Source organism: Strongylocentrotus purpuratus, unplaced genomic scaffold, assembly GCF_000002235.5.
Source record: "Strongylocentrotus purpuratus isolate Spur 01 unplaced genomic scaffold, Spur_5.0 spur5_scaffold_7, whole genome shotgun sequence".
Classification (NCBI taxonomy): Eukaryota; Metazoa; Echinodermata; class Echinoidea; order Camarodonta; family Strongylocentrotidae; genus Strongylocentrotus; species Strongylocentrotus purpuratus.
The window spans coordinates 271802-296484 of record NW_022145613.1 but is presented as its reverse complement, the minus strand read 5'-3'; the positions used below and the strand labels follow the sequence as shown (position 1 = coordinate 296484).

The 24683-nt window shown below is 37.1% G+C and overlaps 1 protein-coding gene across 2 annotated transcripts; it reads left to right on the top strand.

Moving 5' to 3' along the window:
* On the top strand, positions 1-23051 carry LOC577925 (WD repeat-containing protein 35). 2 transcript variants are annotated; one of them, XM_011668986.2, is made up of 27 exons: positions 1-127; positions 3931-4048; positions 4627-4701; positions 5206-5298; positions 5739-5840; positions 6345-6505; positions 7079-7244; positions 7808-7953; positions 8173-8391; positions 8898-8993; positions 9642-9662; positions 11912-11972; positions 12399-12613; positions 13247-13410; positions 13867-14077; positions 14557-14685; positions 15144-15232; positions 15547-15750; positions 16110-16281; positions 16685-16789; positions 17318-17593; positions 18297-18371; positions 19304-19369; positions 19845-19977; positions 20725-20941; positions 21719-21787; positions 22209-23051. In XM_011668986.2, the coding sequence occupies exons 1-27, from the start codon at positions 104-106 to the stop codon at positions 22372-22374; spliced, it is 3573 nt and encodes a 1190-aa protein (XP_011667288.2). In that variant the 5' UTR covers positions 1-103; the 3' UTR covers positions 22375-23051. The 2 variants fall into 2 exon arrangements, with proteins under 2 accessions (XP_011667288.2, XP_030829737.1); XM_030973877.1 differs by lacking the exon at positions 9642-9662.
* The last annotated feature ends 1632 nt before the right edge of the window (positions 23052-24683 follow it).

Sequence of the window (24683 nt, the reverse complement as noted above, 5' to 3'; positions counted from 1 at the left end):
CGAACACACATATTTTGAAGTTCTCGGAGCGAAGACTTTGCCATCGCGAAGCGATCAATCAGAATTGATGGATCCTCAATGATTGTAGCAAACTGGAGTCAATATGTTTGTTTATCTTAGTAAAAAGGTGAGAGCAAGATTGATTGTGTTTTCTTTCTCAAGAGTATTAACAAGAATCTTTCGTAATATATCTGACTAGATCTAGACTCTACGCCAAAATCGTGGGCACTGGCACTGCATGGCACTGGCACTGCGGCAGCGAGCGGGAGTTGTCGTCATGACTCCTCAACGCTTCGGGCCTCGGTCAGCTCAGGCTCTAGACCGAAAGCTTCAGTCTCTATACCGTCGGTTGTTCCACTGAGACTACGTCTGGCTCCACTAGACCTCCGGTTATAGAGACTGAACGACTGCCTATGCCAGCCTGTGTTGAACTTATTCCGCTAGATTTTAGCCGCTAGGCCCCTCCCCCAAACTTGCCACGGCCGTATTGTTATGCCCCCAAAATCCCCCAAAATGTCATTTTACCTCGTCCATATCCAATTTTAAATTAGGCCTAGGCTATAATACATCGGTTCCACTTACTAATTTGATGTAAATAATCCGTTTAATGGTCCCTTTTAAGGAAATTATGGGTCAAAATCGACATCCATGTTGAAAATCTTGCAAGCCGTCCGTTAAACTCTCGCTGCCGTCAATCTCATCCCTTCTAGTCTACGCCGAAGGCAAAATGATAATGAAGGAAAAACTGTGCGCCATCTACACGTTCGTAATGGCGTTATCACAGTTTTTTCCTTCATAATCATTTTGCCTTCGGCGTAGACTAAAAGGGATGAGATTGACGGCAACGAGAGTTTAACACGGCTTGCAAGATTTTCAACATGGATGTCGATTTTGACCCATAATTTCCTTAAAAGGGACCATTAAACGGATTATTTACATCAAATTAGTAAGTGGAACCGATGTATTATAGCCTAGGCCTAATTTAAAATTGGATATGGACGAGGTAAAATGACATTTTGGGGGATTTTGGGGGCATAACAATACGGCCGTGGCAAGTTTGTGGGAGGGGCCTAGCGGCTAAAATCTAGCGGAATAAGTTCAACACAGGCTGGCATAGGCAGTCGTTCTGTCTCTATAACCGGAGGTCTAGTGGAGCCAGACGTAGTCTCAGTGGAACAACCGACGATTATAGAGACTGAAGCTTTCGGTCTACTCAGGCTCCCACGACAGAGCCAGCGCCTGGCCAGGCCAGACCAGGTAGAGCTCAGAGTTTGCCATGGCTAGCTAGTTAGTGAGCTAGATCTAACTTAGTTTAGTATAATTTACAACAGGGCTAAGTTGCCTTACTTACGGGTTTAGTTATTGAAATACATGTAGGCCTAGAGTAGTGGCTCCGGTCTGCGGCCGACCGGCGCGGCGGGAACTGCCGATTCTATTTTTATTGGAATACTCACAGAATACTTCAATACCCTCAATAAAGAGTCCATATACTTACTTATTAAATAGAAGTCACAAATAACCTAACTGACCCACAGCGTGGTCAGCATTGACCACGTTTCGAAATGCTTCGAGTTCCCCGGTTTGCGGGCACGCATTACCGGTTTGCGGCACGCGTACGTCACAAAGCTTTATGCGCTACGTCACGATGAAAGCATGTACCAAATTACTACGGGTAACCCAAATTCTCATGTTTATCTGTTGCTACGGTAAATTTGTCAAGTTTTAAACAATTTCACCTTTTCCTCGAATGGATCATCCCATCCGGGGGTAAGTACTACTAGAAATTATCGGGTCATAGCGGGTACACACATCAGCACACATACCATCATACACGATCCCGCATGTTATGTGTGTATTAACACCCCCCGCCGCAAACCAGAAAAAACACGTAATTACGTGCCGGTTTGCGGCCACCCCATGCAACTGGCCATGCGGTGGCACAATCAAAATATCTGCGATAGGAGACAGACCACAGCCATCATACTTCCACAAAAACATCAAATTTCACCTCCAATCGGACAAATATCGGACAAATAGAGCTACAATATTGATCTAGTCATGCCTCGATCTCTTAACTTAAAAGTTAGCACCTGCTGGAATTTTCATCGGCGACTGGTGCCGTAGATTTCCGACATCGCTGACGGATACTCCGTACCGACAGGAGCACCTGCTACGGACGTTTTCGGCAAAGCAGAACTTACCGTGGAATCCACGGTAGGTTTCAATGATTATTATCGAGTCATATTCATTTTATTTTTAAAACAAATACCCCTGGCCGCAAACCGGGCGATGCCGCAAACCGGAGACTCTACTCTAGGCCTACAACATTGATATCACCTAGCCATAGCGTGCACTGTCAGCTGTCTTCAGCACGAAGAACTTTGCATAGACTAGGTCTATATTTGTAGTCTACACTACAGTCCAGACCAGAGTACTACAGTGAGTCACTACGTCACACATGCTCCCATTGGCTGAACCACTCGAGTGGCTTCGAATTTAAGTGAGAGAGGGCCTAGAGTAGTGGCTCTGGTCTGCGGCCGATCGGCGGGAACTGCCGATTCTATTTTTATTGGAATACTCACAGAATACTTCAATACCCTCAATAAAGAGTCCATATACTTACTTATTAAATAGAAGTCACAAATAACCTAACTGACCCACAGCGTGGTCAGCATTGACCACGTTTCGAAATGCTTCGAGTTCCCCGGTTTGCGGGCACGCATTACCGGTTTGCGGCACGCGTACGTCACAAAGCTTTATGCGCTACGTCACGATGAAAGCATGTACCAAATTACTACGGGTAACCCAAATTCTCATGTTTATCTGTTGCTACGGTAAATTTGTCAAGTTTTAAACAATTTCACCTTTTCCTCGAATGGATCATCCCATCCGGGGGTAAGTACTACTAGAAACTATCGGGTCATAGCGGGTACACACATCAGCACACATACCATCATACACGATCCCGCATGTTATGTGTGTATTAACACCCCCCGCCGCAAACCAGAAAAAACACGTAATTCAGTGCCGGTTTGCGGTCACCCCATGCAACTAGCCATGCGGTGGCACAATCAAAATATCTGCGATAGGAGACGGACCACAGCCATCATACTTCCACAAAAACATCAAATTTCACCTCCAATCGGACAAATATCGGACAAATAGAGCTACAATACTGATCTAGTCATGCCTCGATCTCTTAACTTAAAAGTTAGCACCTGCTGGAATTTTCATCGGCGACTGGTGCCGTAGATTTCCGACATCGCTGACGGATACTCCGTACCGACAGGAGCACCTGCTACGGACGTTTTCGGCAAAGCAGAACTTACCGTGGAATCCACGGTAGGTTTCAATGATTATTATCGAGTCATATTCATTTTATTTTTAAAACAAATACCCCTGGCCGCAAACCGGGCGATGCCGCAAACCGGAGACTCTACTCTACATAAGTTCAATGGAGATTTGTTTACCTTCCATGTGTTCCCGATGATATCGAACTAATATAACGAGATCGAGTTTGCGATGTGGTTCTGCCGGATTAAAGGTCGTTTCGCTGTGTAGTGTGTATGCAAAATAGCAGTTTTCGCGTTGCCAATGTGATGCTAACTTTACAATAATAGTGATTAGTTTAGTGCGTGCTAACTTGCATGCACAGAGTTTACTGAATTTAGGGATTTCCCTGCACATGCGCCTTTTTAGTTAATGCTGTTAATTTACATAAAAGATAGGACAAGTCATCAGTTAATGTTTGTTCAGAGTTGGCTGCATGCATGTATATATCTACTAAAAAGTTATGCAAGCTCCAATAAGAAGTGTTTTTATCTGTGCAATTTCAGTTTGTTATGATAATTAACATAATTTTCCGTAACTTTAAAGTTAAGATACCTTACTATGACCCACACCAGTAATCCTGTTGATTGTTTGTTGCAGATTGCGATTCCTAATAACATCAAACTGCGATGTGTATCTTGGAACCAGGAGCATGGTTACATAGCATGCGGTGGTGAGAATGGCTTACTCAAGGTTCTCAAACTGGATTCAGGAGCTGGTATGTTGATTGGATATCTTAACCTACATGTAGGGTAGTAGCTAGATAACTTGGTTCTCAGCTGTCTGTGGCTGTTGAATGTGTCCTCAAAATAATGCTTGAAAATTGCTCATGAGTAAAATAAAATTTTGTTGAAACCCATTTATATTTATAAGGAATATATTGTTCAGTTAGTCTATTAAAGGTTGTTTCAGGCATTTGAAGGGCATCATTAAGCTAAATTAAATTTCAAGAAACTTCTTCAACTTTAAAAAGTTAACACTTGTATAAAGTATTAGGATAAAAAGCCTTCTTACATATAAGTATTGAACAAATCTAACAACATCATAAATTTCGCCTGTGCAGTCCACATGTTATTGAATATGATTATATGCAATATCTTTAATGTGGTGTTCATCAATAGCCACCAATATATAGTTCCACTGTATTGGATTGTGATGCTAATATCTGACTCAAAATACAAAAAACAGTCTCAATGTATTGTGTGTGTGTTGGAATTCTTCATCTTTCCTTCACTTACAGCTGAAACGTGTGCAGATGTAAATCTAATCCATTATGTTATGTTTTTGCACTTATAGGGAAAGATGCAAAGCAGAGAGGTCTGGCTGCACCGAGCAACCTCTCTATGAATCAGACACTGGAAGGACATGCTGGTAAGCTTTATTCATCTTTAACCCCCCCCCCCCCCCAAATAATGATAATCATGTGTGTGAGATGATACCCTTCAGGCTCTAAACAGAGAATATAGGGTCTTTATTAGTAAGTTACCCATACAAACGTACCACCAAGAGGAACTTCATTATCATGTAGTTATGCAATAAATAATGCATGTCCTGAAGTTTAATATTGTAGAACATTGATCAAGGTTTAAAATGCAGTTATACTTTCTTGAAGTCAAATGCAGTGCCAAATTCGGAATTATGAGGATACAATTTTATACTCTATTAAGACTATTTAATGATCTTGTCCCATTCTTTTACTCCAGTCACCAATGTGAATACCTTTATCTCAAAGTTATTTCATATGTAATGCATGCATTTATTTGTCAATATTTATATTTGCTTCTCCCAATTGTTTTTGGAAAAAGGATGAAGCATATTGTTTATTGACATAGACACAGGGTCTTCATGTGATCTTGATTTGTTTCTATGTTGTAGGTGCTGTACAAGTAGTCACTTGGAATTCTCAGTATCAAAAGCTGACATCAAGTGACGAGTATGGCCTCATCATCGTATGGATGTTCTACAAAGGTAATTCTGCCCATCCATACTAGTACCATTAATAGAGTACTCAGTAGTCGATCAAAACTGACTAGGAAGAGTACTGTGAACATTGTTAAAGGGCAGGTTTTTCCAGTGACTTGAGCCTTAACATTTATGTCTCATGATTGTTTGTTAGAAATGAATCCTTGCTGGAAAATGTTGGTGCATCTGGGTTGCATTAGAACAATGTCTTAAAGCATTAGACAACTTTTGTGTATTTAAGAAGAAAGTGTTCAATATCAAAGATTGAGTCAGTCTTTATTTAATATGTAATTCATATTTAAATACCTTGTCATTTTTGTTTATATCAAGTTTATGCTTTTTAAGTTGTCATTATTCTTTTGTGGGAAAGAAGCTTAATGTGAGATACCCAGGAATGTTAAACTGTGTGTGATTTGAGACTTTGATTATGTTTGGTTTGATTTTAGGCTGCTGGTTTGAGGAGATGATCAACAATCGAAACAAGTCTGTTGTGAGGAGTATGGCATGGACATCAGATGGGCAGAGAATCTGTATTGTCTATGAAGATGGTATGTTATTATCATGAATCAAGATTTATATAACACTTCAGTCAGTAATATCTTGTTACACAGAAAAGTCTCATAAATTACGCCAGTCTCTCTTCTTTGATTTATGTTGGTTTTTAGATCTGATTTAAACAGTTTTTACCAGCAAATTAATTTCCTAGGATTCCAGGATGTTATTTGGGATTGCTGCACTAATCTCTTTGAGTGTTTTACAGTAATTAGTTATTCACAAAACCCCATTTTAGACCTGGATAGGTTGCGAGTGATGACCAATTATACAAGTTAGGGGCATCAATAGTCTCATAAATTTGAAGGATATACAATATAAAGATGTACATTGTAGAGATCATGTTGTAAAACATTGTGGTTTAATTTAAAATTATGAAAATGGTAATGAAAGAAGAGTGGAATTTTCTGTAGGTTGCAGAAAATGATAAATGGGGGGGGGGGGGGAAGTTGATGCAAGTGAAGCTTTAAAATAACATCTCCCTATTACCTCTCTTATAGGTGCTGTGATTGTGGGGTCTGTTGATGGTAACCGTATCTGGGGTAAAGAACTGAAAGGAATGCAGTTATGTCAGGTGGAATGGTCACCTGACTCTAAAACCATTCTCTTTGGGATGACTAATGGAGAGCTACATATCTATGACAACCAAGGAAACTTCTGTGTAAGTCTTCAAACACTATTTGAGTACAAAGTTTGTTTGTCTCTTAAAGCATGGTATTGTACAACTTATAGAAACAGATCAGTCAAAACCTGTTTACTGAGACCACACAGGGAAACAGAAAATGTGGCTATTGTAGACCACATATTTCGAGAAGAAGAACATGATTCATTTTAGAAAAAAGCATTAAAGATGGCTACTATAGACAGATTGCTTGTTTCGACAAGTAGCCACATAGAAAGATTTGACTGTGTTTTCTCATTATATGTACCATAGTATCCATCTCTTTAGAGTGATCCCATATTAAGTTCTTAGCTGGGTAATGTTGGAGCGCCTTGAGGACCTTGCAAGGTCGATACGTGCGCTATATAAGAATCCAATATCATTATTATTATTATTAAGTATAAACCCAAGCAAGATGTTACATTCTTGCTGTAGCACTTCCCTGATAAGGCCATGGCTACAATTTATTTAGGGAAACCTACTTGTCTTGATTTAACCCCTAATTATAAGATTTGATTACCGATATGTAACATGTATTACTTTGAATGATAACTGTCAATGTTCTTATTTTAGTCTAAATTGACTGCCTTCTGTCTGACGAATGCGACTGGAGCTGTACACCTTGCTGGTGTAGATTGGTATGATAGGAAGCATGGTTTAGTGGAGCCTGGCTGTCCTACCCTAGCTATCTGCTATGATAATGGTAGAGCACAGATCATGAGAGATGAGACTGATGATAGTAAGTTAAACATTTATCTTTAAAAGATAATGAGTTGTGTGAATTTTTTTATTTTTTATTTTTTCCATAATTTTTCTCTGTGTGCCACTTCAGACCTTTGCTTAACTCCAGAGAATGTGAAGACTAGTCTCGTTGATTTTGAAGTTTCCTTTGGTCCTTTGTTTATCCATCTCACTAAAAGTAAAACAACTCTTTTAAAGCCTGACTGTCCTACTTGTAGCTACTTGCTCCCTCTATATAGAAAACTTCCCTAATCGGTGCCTGTTGGGCCCCCATGATCCTCTATTTCTTCTGTTATTTGAGAGCTGAGTTGATGAGATAGCCACCTGTCGGTGACCTCGCTGTGTGGTCTAATCCCTCCTAGCCACACTAGTGTTGATAAGCTTTAAAAGAAAGACTGAGAAATATTGTAATTAAATTGTAAATTTCCAAAATAGTAATAAAGACATGTGGATTTGAAAACATTGTCAAGATATACTATGGTAATGTAGTGATGATGTTCAGGCTTGTTCCTATTGTAGCTGTCGAACCATTTTCATTTGTACAATATCATCTTGTTCTAGACCCGGTGCTGATTGATACCGGCATGACAGTCGTCAAAGTGATGTGGAACTACAATGGATCAGCCCTGGCTGTAGCTGGCTCACAGAAGTCTGCACAAACTGACAAGGATGTCAATGTCGTCCAGTTCTACAATCCGTTTGGAGAGGTATATGATACTATGTGAATGAAAAATTGAGTGACAACAGTTTAATTAAAATATGAATTCCTTTTCTAATTTCATATTTTCCTAGGGAAACCTTGCAGTGAAATCAACATGGAATTCTGTATTTCAGTCTAGATCAGTCATAAAGCTACTTGTACAGGTAAAGTTCAATTCACGTTCTATAAACTGAAAGTAACTGTTAACTGTGATCTTGTATTTCAGCATATGCGAACCCTGAAAGTTCCAGGTAGTGGTCTATCTGCTATATCATGGGAAGGAGGTGGACTACGGATTGCTCTGGCTGTGGACAGCTATATCTACTTTGCTAATATTCGGCCTGACTATAAGTGGGGTTATTGCGCTAGTACTGTGGTTTACTCCTTCACCAAGCCAGAACGAGTGGAGAACTGTGTCGTCTTCTGGGATACCCTCAACTCTGAAGTAAGTATGAAAGGGACAAGAAGAGTTGCTCCATTCAAACGTCTCAATATTTACTCCATGAGAATGGGAACGTGTTACAATGCGTCTGTGTGTATTGGTTTTTTTACAGACGTGTATCAATCAGATATGATTATTTACGTCTGGGGACTGACCTTTAAACGTCACCATCTGAAAGACTTGACTCGGTTTTGAACCTGCGTCCTCGCCTGAATCAGTTTGTAACTTCCACTGTTAGCTGGATTACAGGCGCACGCCTAATGCATAAACACCATGTAAATGTATTTGGTTTCTTTCAATATCATAAGCGTTTATGAGTACAGTTTAACAGTCATGATGGGCATTAATCAATGCTTAAGCCTACTGACTCATTCTGTTTGTTCATCTCAGTGCATTGACAAGGGTAATTATTACCAAGAAGGCTTATTGATGCAAGTGTATGATTATGATGCAAATACCAGTCAAGTTTGTTTATCCAATCATTATCATTGTTTCTTTGGATCTTTCAGAGATATGTGAAGTATGTGAAGAACCTATTATCTGTGACAGCGTATGGAGATCACTGTGTGTTAGCTACAAGAGCTGATGAAACTATGGGCCAAGTGGTGAGCTATACTCATATACCTACTCAGTATTTTTGTTTTTTGGTAATTTTATTTGGTAATGACCATTTTAGTCATGTTCCTGCCATCACCAGTCTCAAGAAATTTCACAAATCTATGTCATGATGATGAGGATGATGGCTTCTTGTATAGCTCCAGTATTCACCTCTATTGGGTGATTTGAGAAACTCGTACTTCTTGTCAAATTTGATGTAATAAGTTACTATTACAATTTCATATCAAGAGTTACATTAACCATCTTAAATTTGATTTACTGTTTGTGTTGAAACATACTCCATATCACTTTTTGCATATCATGTATTACAAAAAGTGAAACCCCAATATAAATCCTGTTAAGAGTAAAGTTACATATATATTGTAGTATCTGTCTGCATTGACACTGAATTTAGATACATGAGACAAGTGCAAATATAACCAAGGCGTTTATGCAAGTATGAAGATCTATGGGTGTGCATCTACATGTATTGATATTTTTTTTCTTTTTTTTAAGGGGGGGGGGAGGAGGATATTACATGATAATATACAGATGTCAATGATTGTATAGTTGAGATAGAATTTTGTATAAGTAAAAGCATATTGCTTAAAATCATCAAATGTCATTTCATGAACCACTCATTTCCATGGCAACAGGATCCCTCAGACCCAGTACAGGTAACTTGTGTAGTGTTCAATAACTTCAATTTGTTTTTGTCAGCTTGCAGTGAATTTTTTTGGGAATTAAAAAAAGAAAAATTGAAATAGAATGAAGTGAAATATTATTTGTGTTCAGAATTTCTCAATACACTGTTGTCCATTGATTTGTTACGCTCTTTTCCCAGTAAGCATTTCATTAACATCTTATGTGAATTTCTGTTAGTCATGGTTTGTACTTGAGCTTTCCTTTGTTCCCTTTTAACCCTTACTGTACTGGGGGGGGGGGGGCCTGGGAGGCCCCCCCCCTCGACATTTTCGAAGATTGCGCCGCAACCGCTTGAAATTTTGAATTGTCGTTTCATGACTTTTTCCCCTCAAGTCTTACGCACGTTTTGATACCATTTTCGTCGCAATCGGATATACCTGTGAGGTGTTACATAACAATTAGTATGCGCATGTCATCAAAAATATGCTGTAATTGCATATATTCATGTACAAGCAGAAATGTAAATACAGGTTTAGACGTATTCCTTCCTAAGTGGGTGATATGAATTGATATCGAATTGCTTTTATATGTTTCTCAAAGTAACTTTATGTATTCCAGAACAAAAGAATACATAAGAAATAAAAACAATAGATATAATAAGAAATAAAAAAAACAATAAAATACATAAGAAAATAAATATTTGAAAATCGCATCAAATTTGCATAAATTATCATTATTAATTACATCAAAATAAATATTTTGCGTTAGAAAAGAAGTTTCATGTGAATAATGAGTTTCAACATTCAAAAAGTGGAGTTTGACACATTTTCTGTAAAATGCATAAAATTAGCATTTTGCATAATTAATTAGGCTATAACGACAAAAATTTGCATATTCGCAAAAAACTAATTACACCATCTTGTTCGTTACGTAAATATCTACAAACATGCAAATTTTCGTGTTCATCGGACATCCGACGGCCGAGATCATAGGGGGGGGGGGCCTCCCAGGCCCCCCCCCCCCCCCCAGTCAGGAGGTGCTCAAAATAGCCCAGTACAGTAAGGGTTAAACCTGTTCGGTGGACAGTGGAGGCCGAAGTCATCATACCTTTTTTTTGAAAACTCAGGCCTTCTGTCACAGTATTTCACATTTGAAAGCCCTGTTCTAATCATTCTTTCAACTAATCCATCCATTTTTCCCCTTTTCATCTATCGGTATCATGTTTATATTGTGTATTGTTTGTGAAGCAGTAGAATCATCACAAGACACATGCGTGAGACCTGAAGAAACACATCTTGCTCCCATCACTAGTTTACCCATTTTCTCTATACTAACCCATGTATATATATATCCATGTTCACAAAGTCTTTCATTGATGTATTGGTTTGTAGGGGGGGGGGGGATCAATTTGAGTATGATTGCTTTTACTATCATCACAATTTGCAGTGATTACAATCCTCCCTATTCATTGTTTTGCTCCTTACATATAAAGTGAACAGAGGGTAAAGTGATCAAGTATTTCTGAAACACATCAAATTTACAAATAAGTTCATTTTGCCTTTTCACTGTAAATTTTAAACACTGATCTGAAGTGATTGACATGACTCGTAAATTCAAGTGGTTCTATTCATACATGGTGCTGTCTAATGGCAAACCATGATGACTCATAAATTCAAGTGGTTCTATAACCTCTATTCATACATGGTGCTGTCTAATGGCAAACCATGAAATGAAATTTAAGAAAATGGCAGTTAAGCTTGCAGTTAAGCTATTCTAAATTTCTCAACTTCTGTCTTTAAAAATAAATCAATCCAGTTAAGTGTGACTGCTACATGTACGGTATGCCAAGAGTGATATGTTACTCAATGTACTATGAAGATGAGTTGGTAGTTGGTAAAAAGTAGGAATGGGAAGATGTATGTTGAATGAATGTGTTGACTTGCTCAGCGGCCTCAGCCTCAACTGGTTATAAAGTGCAACTAAATATGCTTCTACTCTTTATATAATTAAAAAGTATAAAGCAATATATACATGCAAGTTGTTTGAAATCTTAATCCTATGTTATAACAGAGTGAATCTACGTACATGCCGAATTTACAAATTCTTAGAAACATTGTTCTGTCTTTCATTCTACTCAATTTTCTTTTATATACATTGTAGTGACGGGAAAAACATCAATTATTATAAAGTGATTTATATATACCTTCAACACTGAGGTACCCATTGTGATATATATAGGAATGGCTTGAGTTGATATAGTGTTTGTATGTTTTGTTTACAGTATGTACTGGTATTGTGCAACTGCATTGGTACTCCTCTGGAATCTAAGTACATTGATATAGGTGAGTGTGTAGCGATTGCTCACAGCCAATTAAACGTAACAAATTCAGTAGCTGTCGGTCTGTTCAACTCGTAACCATGTTTTATGAAATAATGCTGAGGTTTGGTATAACCATAATCAACAAGACATACATTATTATTGCATTTTAGATTTTTCATAGTCCTGGATACATGTATTTGTTAGGGTTCGTACAAGAATATGCTATGAGAGAAGATAATGTACACCCTTTGTGGATTGTGGTTTACCTTCAGTGTTATACTTCATTTACAATACAATATGGAAAAGAAGATTTGGTAAATATGAATTAACTTAAATTTCATTCAAAACTGTGAATGATTTGATGTATTCATCAAATGGAGCAAGCCTATGACAGAACAAAGGATTTGTTTTGGTATCATGTTTCTTTGGGTTTCTTTCTACCATGCAGAGCCATCCTTTGTTGCTGTGACCAAGACCCATGTGATAGCAGCCTCCAAGGAAGCCATCTATATCTGGCAGTTTAAAGCTGCTAAGAAGATCACAGCCATGGAGGTGAATACTGCTATGGGACGTAAGAAGGATTCAAGAGAGAAGGTTTATCATGTAGATGATACTCCTTCAGGTGCTGGTGATGGTGTACTGGACTTCAGCAAGGCATTCGCTGTAAGTAGAACCTACACATTGGCATAGTTTGTGACTCTTTTAACTTCAAATATGAATTGTGATTTCATGTATTTTTGATTAATCTTTGTTGTAGGTAGAAAACAACTTCACCAAAGTTTGCTTTGGTGGGATCATTTAGAGAAATGACATCTTTACATGTTTAAAGTCGATTGTGTATTGGAATCCTGTAACTAAGTATAGCTGATTTGCCAAAGGGTTAATATTTCATATATAATATTGTTTTTGAGCCTAGATGGCAATCTGGCACCAAAGTAAGAAGTTTCAGGAAGTTTAGAAAATAGAGAGAAACAGATTGAAAATGGATTTCATTAGAAAAGTAATAACTAATGCTACAGTCACACGGCCATGTTACGGACCTGCGGATGCTTACGTATATTTCATCCGCAGCAAAATTTTGAGATTTTCAAAATTCCGCTGCGGATCTGGGTATGTCTGCGGATCCTGCGGATTGAATTACGGATGGATACGGATGCTTACGGATGATACGGATCCTTGCGGATGCTTACGGACTTTTATCCGTAAGCATCCGCAGCTACCGTAAGTGGCCGTGTGACTGTGCCATTAAATGATTAATGATATGAGTGTATGTATCTTGTTCTCTTTCTCTGACAGCCTACCAGAGATCCAATCTGCTGTGTAACAGCCTCTGACAAGGTGTTGATTGTAGGACGTGAGTCTGGTACACTTCATCGCTACTCACTGCCCCATGTAGCACTGGTCAACAAACATGTGGTGAACTGCAGACCACATGCCCTCTCCCTTAACTGTACTTCAAGGTAGAGATAGAGAACCTTCTCTCTTTGTTTGTTTTTCATTCATGTCCTTCAAAAATAATAACTCTCACGCTTCATTTCAATGTTGAGGAGATATAAGATGAATAAAGTGTAAGTTTTATGGTATTTACGTTTTTAGTTTCAAACTGTGTGGACCTCGGTATTGTATGGTGAATTTATTAACTTGAATTTTAATTTAAAATTTAAAATTGCAATTTCTTGCAAAGACAAGGCATGTTGTCTTTCTCATGTGTAAGTAAGTGGTTCAGTTGTACCTTATAGCTTTCATTTCTTGAAGTGCATTGCCACCTTATCATAGCAAAGACTGGTGAATTGTTTCATAAGTTCCACAATCTATAATCATAGAAAATATAGTGGAAGATGATAACAGCTGTGCTACATGTATTGTATAGTACTTGTGATAACTGACATAATCTGAATGTGATTCCTTTGTTGCAGTCGTCTTGCAATCATTGACATCGCTGGGATCTTGACGTTCTTTGACCTTGACACCAAGTGGGTGAATCCTGAAGGTCAAGAGATCATAGGTCAACCATTACAGTTTGAGAGGAAGGATGTATGGGATATGAAGTGGGCTGAGGATAATGCTGAACTCATTGCGATGATGGAGAAGACAAGGATGTACATCTTTAGAAACCTGGACCCAGAGGTAAGAATCATAATCACAATGTTATGTTAAAGCCAGTCTGTACTAGTTTGGCCAGGAGGGATTAGACCTCCCAGCATAGGCACTGACAGGTGGCTATCTCATCAACTCCGCTCTCAATTAATATGAGAAAAAGAGGATCATGGGGGACCAACGAGCAACGCTCAGGCATTGTCTGCTATATAGAGGGAGCAATTAGCTACAAGTAGTGCAGTGGGGCTTCAAACTGGTGACAATGAAAAATGACAATCACAACATCATAGCACAATGAGGTATATACAAATTACTACGAGGAAAATCTCACTATTATGTGCATTAGGGATTCTAAAAATATACCTGTGAAACAAAAGATCAATTCTCGCTGGTGCTTGGCTTGCAGCACTTTGTCAACAATTGTGTATTCAGTGCCTCTTAACTTAAAAGATGTCACAAGATATAAATAGGAAGCACATTTCACTGAATGTTTGTTCTTTGTTTTTTAGGAGCCTATAGTGAGTTCAGGTTACATCTGTAAGTTTGAGGATCTTCAGATTACGAGTGTACTATTGGATGAAGTGATGCAGGACCGTGAACATCCTGGCAAGGAATGTATGGTGGAACTGGATATCAAGGTAGGTCAACTCAACAAGAAACAACTCCCAAGTCTCCTACACTCAAGAAACAGAGACTTTCACTAAGTTAGGGAGTGGTCTAGTTGCGCAAAAATTTCTTGCCATGAAAACAGCCGTTGGAAAGTTTCAAGTTGAAAAATTATCTAGTGTGACAGTACTCTACTATTTTATTGGTTTTACATCTCAAAACTCTCCAAGCAGTAATAATTAAGTATGAAATCATACATAGTGTGATAACGAATGAATGAGTGAACCAACCAATCAGACCTAACTATACAAGTAGTGAAGAGAGGATCAAGATTATCCTACATTACTCGTGTATGCATGTTAATCAAATCTTGTTATTATACAGGTCTTTTATTGATTCTATCATTGCATATTGGTTAAATAATGATCATAGACCATTGCATCGTCGGAAGACTTACAAAGCTAACATTGTATTATTATGTATTTATCAGAGTCTGCGAGACACATGTGATCTATTGGAGAAGGTTGGGATTGAAGATGCAGCTCAATTCATTGAAGACAACCCTCATCCAAGACTCTGGTATGTATTTGTTTAGGATTCACTGCTACATCTCTTAGTTTTTAATCAAAAGTATACAATTTATTGAAGTTGTTGCTGTTGTTGTTGTAAAACAAGAAATACTGAAATTCATCTGCAATAGAATATGCTATCCCTTAATGTCTCCTGTAGAAATAATATACCTTGTTCTTGTATAAGAATTAGAGAAAGATCTTGATGTTATTTTTGTTAAGCGTCTGTTGGCAGTGAATGCAATACTCTGTATCTAGATATTATTTTGTTCAGTGTCTATTGGCAAAGAATGCTATACTCTCTCTCTTAATTTACTTTGTTAGGCGACTGTTGGCAGAGAAAGCGATGGAGACTCTAGATCTGAAGGTAGCAGAGCAAGCGTTTGTTCGTTGCCGTGACTTCCAGGGTATTGAGTTTGTGAAGCGTCTTGGAAACCTGCAAAGTGAGACGATGAGAAGCGCAGAAGTAGCTGCATACTTCAAGAGATTTGAGGAAGCAGAAAGGATGTACAGAGACATGGATAGGAGGTAAGATCATTGAAATCAAATATTCTAAGTTAATGGATTGTGCATGAATCACTATTTTCAAATGAGAAATTCCTTGAACATGCAGACATTTCACCTCAAGAGATATGTCCCTCATTTTATAAATTAATGAAGAGACATGAAAATGGAAAGGGGAAAGGCAAAATAAAAGAAAGAGAGAGAGAGAGAGAGAGAGACAGACAGACTTAGTGTCAGAGAGAGAGAGAGAGAAAGAAAGAAAGAAAGAAAGAAAGAAAGAAAGAGGGGGGGGGGGGGGGTTGGTAGATTCTTTTAACCATTTTTGACTGACAAATGATTTAACATTTTTGCTAATGTGAGAGTACTTTTTTGTTTTGTTGTAGGGATCTAGCAGTGAACCTACGTATGAAGCTTGGTGATTGGTTTAGAGTAGTACAGCTTCTTAAATCAGGCGGAGGTGGTGATGATGTTCAGATGCAACAAGCTTGGAATGCTATAGGTGATTACTATGCTGATAGACAGAAGTGGGCCAATGCTGTCACGTATTACCTACAGGTAAGTCTCGTCAAATGACAACAGTATATCATATCAGTCAGTACATACATTAATGTTGGGCACTTGTCAGTCTACTTTAAAACCAGAGTCTTGTGTCTGCATGACATTTCCACAAATGTGGGGAGTTGATACAAATTTAGAGGTTTTATTTAGAAAGTAATTATAAAAGGGAATTTTATTTATGAATGCTTATGCTTATTATTTAAAACTACAGTTGTATATTATTATTTTAAATATAATATCACTAATTGGAATATAAAAAATGATTTTTGGAGCATATATATGATTATTACACATTTTATAAAGATCCTGTTTTTGCACCATACAGACCCCCATCCCCTTTTTACACTGAGCAAATGATATATAATTCAAACTTTTTAATGATCGATGTTTGATTTTACAGGGTAACAATCAGGAGAGATTAGCAGAATGTTACTACATGCTGGAGGACTTTGCTGGACTTAACAAGCTTAGTGATGCATTACCTGAGAACCACTTACTCTTACCAGTAAGTTCATTCATCTTTCATTCATTGTCAAACCATATAAGTGAAATCTTAAAGAATGGCATTGAAGAGAGCTTTTATCTTCCACACGTTGAGTAACCCACAAGATTGTCTCTATTCAATACTATTCTTTAAGAACCAATCATCTCTTAAGTACTATCTGCTTAAAATAATCTGAACTCTTAATACCATGCCATCATGCTTATATCACAAGTAATATTTTATGCAACAAATTTGTAATCATGGTTCAATTTTACATAGTTAATCTTGATAAAGAGTACTGGTCCATAACTTAAGCTTCAAAAAGTTCTTGTGATCCTGTTATGAATTTCAAGGAGAACAAAAAGCTTCTCTGTAATAAAAAATGTAAACCAATATCTGTCTCAATGTATACATTTATAAGCAAGTCTGGCACGGTATTGATGACAAGGAGTGTGTCATTGCTGTTGCTTGCTAGACATGTGTAAAGATGCAAGAAAAAGCCTTACCAATATTTGTATGTTTTTCGTCTCATATATGTCTTTTTTTCAGGACATAGCATCTATGTTCATGACAGTGGGTATGTGTGCTGAGGCTGTGTCTGCATATCTCAAGTGTAATGAAGTCAAGAAGGCTGTAGATTGCTGCGTACATCTCAACCAATGGGACCAGGCTGTTGAGTTAGCCAAGAAACATCATATCAGAGAGATTGATAGTCTCCTAGCTAAGTATGCTGCTCATCTCCTGGATAAGGATAAAACCCTTCAAGCTATTGAGCTGTATCGCAAGGCAAATCATTACCTGGATGCCGCTAAGCTTATGTTCCAGGTAAGAATTACGAAAATTCTCTTGGTACTCTCTCTCTCTCTCTAAAGAAAAGGAGACAGTTTTAATGAAGGTTTATAAGGCTTTATAAACTAATGGATATCTCATTAAGGATTGAATTCATACCTCATTATTCATTCTTAAAATTCAAAGTAAATTAGGATTATGTTAAGTTTGATATATTCATTTATCACAAGAGGTACAAAAGTAGCATCATTAGGCTTTTCATTTCTTAACAAATCTATGATATTCTTTGCAGTTAAGTATGATGAGTTTTGAATGGTGTGTCATTCAGCTCTGACTAATAAATCTTGATATTTTCTGTTGGGAATGCCAGCAATTTGTTACATTTTTTCTTCTTCAGAGCAGTATTTAAGGTTGTAGAAGCTTAAAATGCTAAGCAAATTTGGCAGCTGTGTAGTGATGATGGTGTTGATGTTTAATGATATTGTGATGATGTCCTTTGGCAAGGCATTAATCTTCATTTGCCACACTCAACCCAGGTGAGGTAAATGGGTACCTGGCAGGAATTTATTCTTTGAAATGCTGGAGTGCTGTAATGGCAGCTAGGCTAAAGCCGGGGTAATAATTAATGCGCCTCTGAATAGAATTTCTAGATAGACAGCACTATAGAAATGCCTATAATTATTATTATTATTATTATGGTGATTATAACGCTTCATGTGTTGTATCGTTGACTGCACAGACTGCTGAAACTGAAGGCAAGAAGAAAGTGAAGCCTCTGAGGACCAAGAAGATCTATGTTCTAGGAGCATTGCTGGTAAGACCATTCTAAACCTTCTCAATAAGTGGGATGTGTATTTCATGCTGTGGTACCACGGTATTGTGTAAAATACAACAATAGTTAGAGATTGAATGTATAAGACTAGATTTGTTTCCATCTATCAGTCCATTTATTGATTAGTCATAGATTTTGAGTTCACCACCCCCCCCCCTTCTCAGCCTAAATATGTGAATAACATGCCAGCCTGCAGGAATTGAAGCATTTAAGCCAGTTCATAGTTGCAGTCTGAGCATGAGCAGATAAAGGTCATTGCAGACCAAATTATGAAAAACACAGAGACAAAATACTGGCTACGTGCTCATGATAGTTATGTAAGACCCGAGGGTTACAGTGATTCAGTTCGCTTTTTACCTCCCAAGCACAGGTGACACCACATTAATAATAATAATATTCATTTATGCACAAGCAGTGCACTCCATTGTACACAGGTGGAAGTATTCTTTGAAAAGGGGAAACTGAAAGGCTTTTTATGCACCTCCATCGCTGTAGGAGTTATTATTTCAAAATGTACAAAGTGGGACCTCTTCAGGTTTTGAAAATCTGTGGATATTCGGCGTCATTTGGGACATGTGCTAACCATGAACTGGTCTATTCTCTAAGCATGGATAAAAAGGTTAGCAGGATTATTATATAATTTGTGTGACTTTCCTTTGTAGGGGAAATCCCCTTTGAGGGAAGGATTATCCATTACTTGCTTCTTTGTGATTTATTCTTTGTTCCCAAGTGTCTCTACTCTAGGTGAATTCAAGATGAACAATGCTGAAATCACAGATAATCCTGAAATAATCACTATACCTTGAATAATCCTCGCTCTTTACCCCTGCTATTATATCATTGATATTTTAGACGACATCTCTACCTTGTATTTTGTATATATATTTTTATACACTTTTTAAAAAAATGTCTAGATTGAGAACTATCATGAGCAGATGAAGGTCCAGTCTAAACTCAAGACTAAAAGCAAGAGGACAGAGGTATGTATTCTCTCAGCTCTATATAAAGCCTAGTCCATATTGTACAAAGTAACGAATTTTCAATTGGGGTATTAAAGGTACCGTATATGGAAAGATGGAAAATATGAAATATCTGTGATAAAATTTGAAGACAATGTAAAGTCTGTTTTTGTATAGATAATTGGTGTACTGAATACTACTGATACAAGACAAGATATTCATATTTTGTAAAATGGAATCTGATATTACCTCTATAACCACTCTATATACCGTGGCTTACTCATTTATTACCTCATTCATTATGTATGTTTATCATATTTGCATGTGTATCACTGTCCTGTAATATTTCATTTATATATTTGTATTGTATTACTTTGTAACCAGTGGTAACCAAATTTCCTGATATGGATAATAAATGATTATAATTATACTTATATGCAATCCATACATAGCTTGAAACGATTTGTCAGTACTTGATTTTGTTTTGCATCATCAGGCAAGTTCTGCTCTAGCTGGTCTGTTAGAAGAGGAAGCCTTAGCTACATCAGACACCAAACTGATTGATAATGCATGGAGAGGAGCTGAGGCATATCATTTCATGCTACTTGCTCAGAGACAACTCTACCAAGGTACATTCAATCTCACTTTCACAGTATTTGCTTGACTTTTCTCAAAATAATCACTAATTGGTTTCTCAGATTTGACTGATTTCAATCAATGCTTTCTGCTATTAAGATGTGAAACCTTGTGTGGTATTTCACAATCCACGTCGTGACCGCCATATCATTTTTAATAGTTACTTGCCTATATTCACCTATACATGTACCTCCGGGTCCCTGTTTCATAAACGTTACCGTCAATGGTAAGTTCCTTGGAAACCTTGATTATATTGGCTGTTGAGTGATGTTGCCATGGTAGTTTATATTGATGGTAAGTTTTACGCAAGAGCCCCCAGATCAGTTTTCCAAATCAGTATTTCTGTACAAGGTTATCTGTACAAGAATATTGCTTGAATGTTCATGATTGCCATAAATGTGTTGAAAATTGGATGGAAGATATGTGGTCATGACCAAGTGTTTTGTTAAGTAACTTGAAATTCATCATGATGAGAGTAAAATATACCAGTTTGCAATTAAGGTAACATGGAAATTGTAGAGTGGGACCTGACATGAATGAACTATGGCATTGCAGCATTCTATGGGGTGTTAGGAAGAGGAAAGTAAGTTGTAGGTGAACAGTATGTATGCAAATATTTATTACCATTGTTGGTACTCTTGTGCTGGATAATATACCGTAGATTAATATACATTGTGTCATTCCCTCTCTTCAGACCTGTGGATATTAAATGTGTGACATTTATCTCTCTTGTCTTGTAGGCTACGTGGATGCTAGTATGAAGACAGCATTGCACCTGCGTGAGTATGATGATATCTTGGATCCTGTAGACATCTTCTCCATCTTGGCTCTAGCTTCCTGTGCTAACAAAGCATTTGGAACATGCTCTAAGGCTCTCTCCAAACTAGAGACATTAGAAGGACTGAGTGTGGACCAGAGACAGCAGTATGAGGACCTGTCCTTACTCATCTTTACAAAGTAAGCATTCACAAGGATGAAAATCAACTGTTTGTAAAACATGTTGTATAAATGAATAGGAAGATTAAAGAGCAATAACGTAGAGTATAACGTAGAACAACGAATATTATGTAGTGAATGAGTGAAACGAGCATTGAGTAAACGTGAATATATTACAAACTTTAAAGTGTGAAGACTGATAATATATGTATTAAACAATATTTTAACACATCAATTGTTTGACCTCCTGGTTTCCACAACTTTCAGTAGCTTTTCGATCCAAACGGTATGAACAACTTCTTGAAAGTGAAACTTTCTTCTTCCTTCCTGATGCAAGCAGGATTGGTGCTTGGCATATCATTACACTTCTCAGAATTAGTATACTTGGAAGTCTTATCCAATGGGGTCATTGTTACTATGTACCTGTGGGCTGGCTGGGTGTGAATGACCAACCAGAGATTGACTCATCATAAGAAAATTGTTGCTAAGGCAGATAGTGTACCAATGACCAATAAACAATAATTATACCTTTTTTGTGCAACTAATTTATGAACAATTCCTAATTGGCATTCAACTTCAGAATTTTTGTATTATTTAGGTTTCATGCCGCTTCTTACCGGTAGATGTTGATGATGATGATGAAAATGGAGATGGTGGTAATGGTGGTGGTGATGATGATGTTCATTTTAATGATTATATTATTTGTGATAATATGTGATGATAATACTGGTAATGATAAAGATGATTTTGATTCTTATATATTCAAGGCTTCTTGTATTCTTCTATTTGTTTTATCAGGCATTCTCCCAAAGATGCTCGTAGTAACAAGGTGGAGTGTCCCAACTGTGATACTGTCATTCCGGACTCGTAAGTATTATTAATTATTTCCCAATTTACTCCTTTTTATTTTAGAGAACTGCATTCTCACATATATCTTTACTGCACTTTCACCATGGCAACTCACATTGCTAAAACTTCTATTGTGTTTAGAACATTCTCATTTGAAGAACATTATAACAAACCTGGTTTAACTATAAGGATGCGTAGTGCCACTTAAAGGTTATTATGGATTCTCCTAATTTACTATGGTCTTTCAGCTCTCTCTAGTTACAATTTTGTATTATTATTATTATTATTATTATTATTATTATCATTTTTTTTGCTGGGGGGGGGGGGGGGATATTTTTTATTAATTGTAGGGGAAATGGATACTTAATGGTGTATTGCTCGAAGCATGTGGATATCATATGTAAGTACATGAATCTCTCACCCTTTTTTTCTATACCAGATTGGGAGTGTGTGTGAACTGCGACACCAAGTTCCCAACCTGCATCGTTACAGGGCGCCCTCTATTGGACTATCAGTTCTGGATGTGTAGTACATGTAAACACAGAGCGTATGAGAATGACATCCGAACCATGTCTACATGCCCTCTCTGTCATGCTGAAATATGAACATGCTGTCATGTAGGATGAAGATGCAGGAAAATCTCATATATGATGAGTTCTGATGAAGATACCTATTTGTTTTTGAGCTAAATACCAAGGTCCCAAATTCACTTGATGATTACAAGAGCTGCTTGATGAACTTTAGAAAACAATTCTGTAGTAACAAGCAGGCTCTGATGGCTTGACAACTTGTAAATTATTATTATCTCATTCCTTTACATAACAAGGAATAGTACGATGTAGTGCATGTACTTACATATGTTCATGTACCGGTACTGTACAAAAGGCAGCCAAGACAACTTATTGATGTCATATTTCTCTTGGATGTAATGCAGTCTGCATGTAGTGCATTTCGTATTAGTCTACCATCTTGAAACTCGATGTGTCATACCAGTAATAATTACTATTATGATGGCGTTACATAATGCCTGTTAAAGGAACAATATTATTTATTAGCCCTTACTTTTTTTAAACATTAATATAGCAATAGAACCTTGTTGCGTTAGTTTTGTTTATGTGTTCACCCTGGCTCTTGTCCAATATACACATGTACATAGAATACAAGGGAAATGCTCTCGGTAGTCTCGCCTGCATAACGCAATTCAATATGATAAACCAGAACGTCAAATGACGTAGCGCTCATCCGCATCTCGCAACAACAAATATCGTAAATTTTATGTGGTACACTTTTGAACTGGTCAAAAAATAAAAATTTGATGCCCTGGAAGGGACATAGTTTCATTTCATTTGCATAAAGTACCATAAATAATCAATGGAGCAAAATCTCAAAATTCTGTGTAGAAGTTTAGTGTTCCAAATTTAGCTCTACCAGATAAGGCAAATCAAATCAAAATCGGTCAAGAAATGAGGGAGAAGAAGCAATTTTTGTTATTTTTGGAATAAATTTGCATAGATTACCATAATTAATTAATGGAGAACAATTTCAAAATTCTGTGTAGAAGTTTAGTGTACCAAAGTTAGCTCTACGATATAAAGCAAACCAAATAAAAATTGGTCGAAATATGAAGGAAAAGAAGCATTTTTTGTGATTTTTGGAATAAATTTGCATAAATTACCATAATTAATTAATGGAGAACACTTTCAAAATTCGGTGTAGAAGTTTAGTGTACCAAAGTTAGCTCTACCAGATAAAGCAAACCAAATCGAAATCGATCGAGAAATGAAGGAGAAGAAGCATTTTTGTGATTTAGAATAAATTTGCATAAATTAGCATAGATAATGAATTTCACGATTAGAAGATTTAAATCCCCCTTCTAGCCCTATCATATGAAACAATCAGAATCAAAATCGGTTGAAAAATAACGAAGAAGAAGCATTTTGAAAATCTTGATGTATATGCCACAACAAAGTCTCAGTTTGTTGACCTTAAATGACATTTGACCTTAACTTAGTGACCTGAAATTCTACTCACATGATTGGGGAGACTTGATAACCCCTATAGTCCAAGTTTCATTGACTAAGAACTTATACCCACAAAATTATATCAAAAATTCAAAAACTTAACCTTAGGTTAAGTTTTCGATGATGATGCTACACATAGTCCAAGTCTGTTGACCTGAAATGACCTTTGACCTTGACTTTGTGATCTGAAATTCTACTCACATGATTGGGGATACTTGATTACCCTATAGTCAAAGTTCAAAACTTAAGTTCAAAACTTAACCTTAGGTTAAGTTTTTGATGTTGACGCCGTCGCCGCCGTCGCTGTCACAGGAAAAGTGGCGCCTATGTCTCGCTTTTTGCTATGCAGGCGAGACAATATACCGGTACTGTGACATCTCTTTCATAGTCTGCCATGCATAAGACTTTTTCTTAGGACCGTGATTCATCAATATCACCTAGCCATTTTTTTAACTTAAAACTCCCTTCAAGTTCCATTGTTGTGGGTCCATATATATATATATATATATATATATATATCTATATATATATATATATATGTATATGAATGGAAATGTGTACATATCTCAGAAAAATTGTTCTAATTAAATGAATTTTAAAGACATACTGTTAAGAGGTAGACATGAATGATAGTTGTATGAGCCTTGTGGGATTATGCATGTAATGTGAACAATCAGTATCAGAAAATATGGTATTTCATACATGATTATTCTTACGGTACCTTTCCTATGATTTCATTGAAATACAGTTAAGCCATGTAACATAACATATACATATATATGTATATGTATATGTATATATATATATATGTGTGTATGTGTATTCTTGAAGCTGCATGGCTGAGGACCTCTTACCATGAGTCTTTTGTAGAGTATTAACATTTTCAAGCAAAG

Coding starts and splice junctions, on each gene's coding strand:
- LOC577925 (XM_011668986.2), top strand. CDS start 104: ATGTTTGTTTATCTTAGTAAAAAG. Junction 7,954..8,172: donor TCTACAATCCGTTTGGAGAG/GTATATGATACT, acceptor CTTGTATTTCAG/CATATGCGAACCCTGAAAGT. Junction 20,942..21,718: donor TCCTTACTCATCTTTACAAA/GTAAGCATTCAC, acceptor TTGTTTTATCAG/GCATTCTCCCAAAGATGCTC.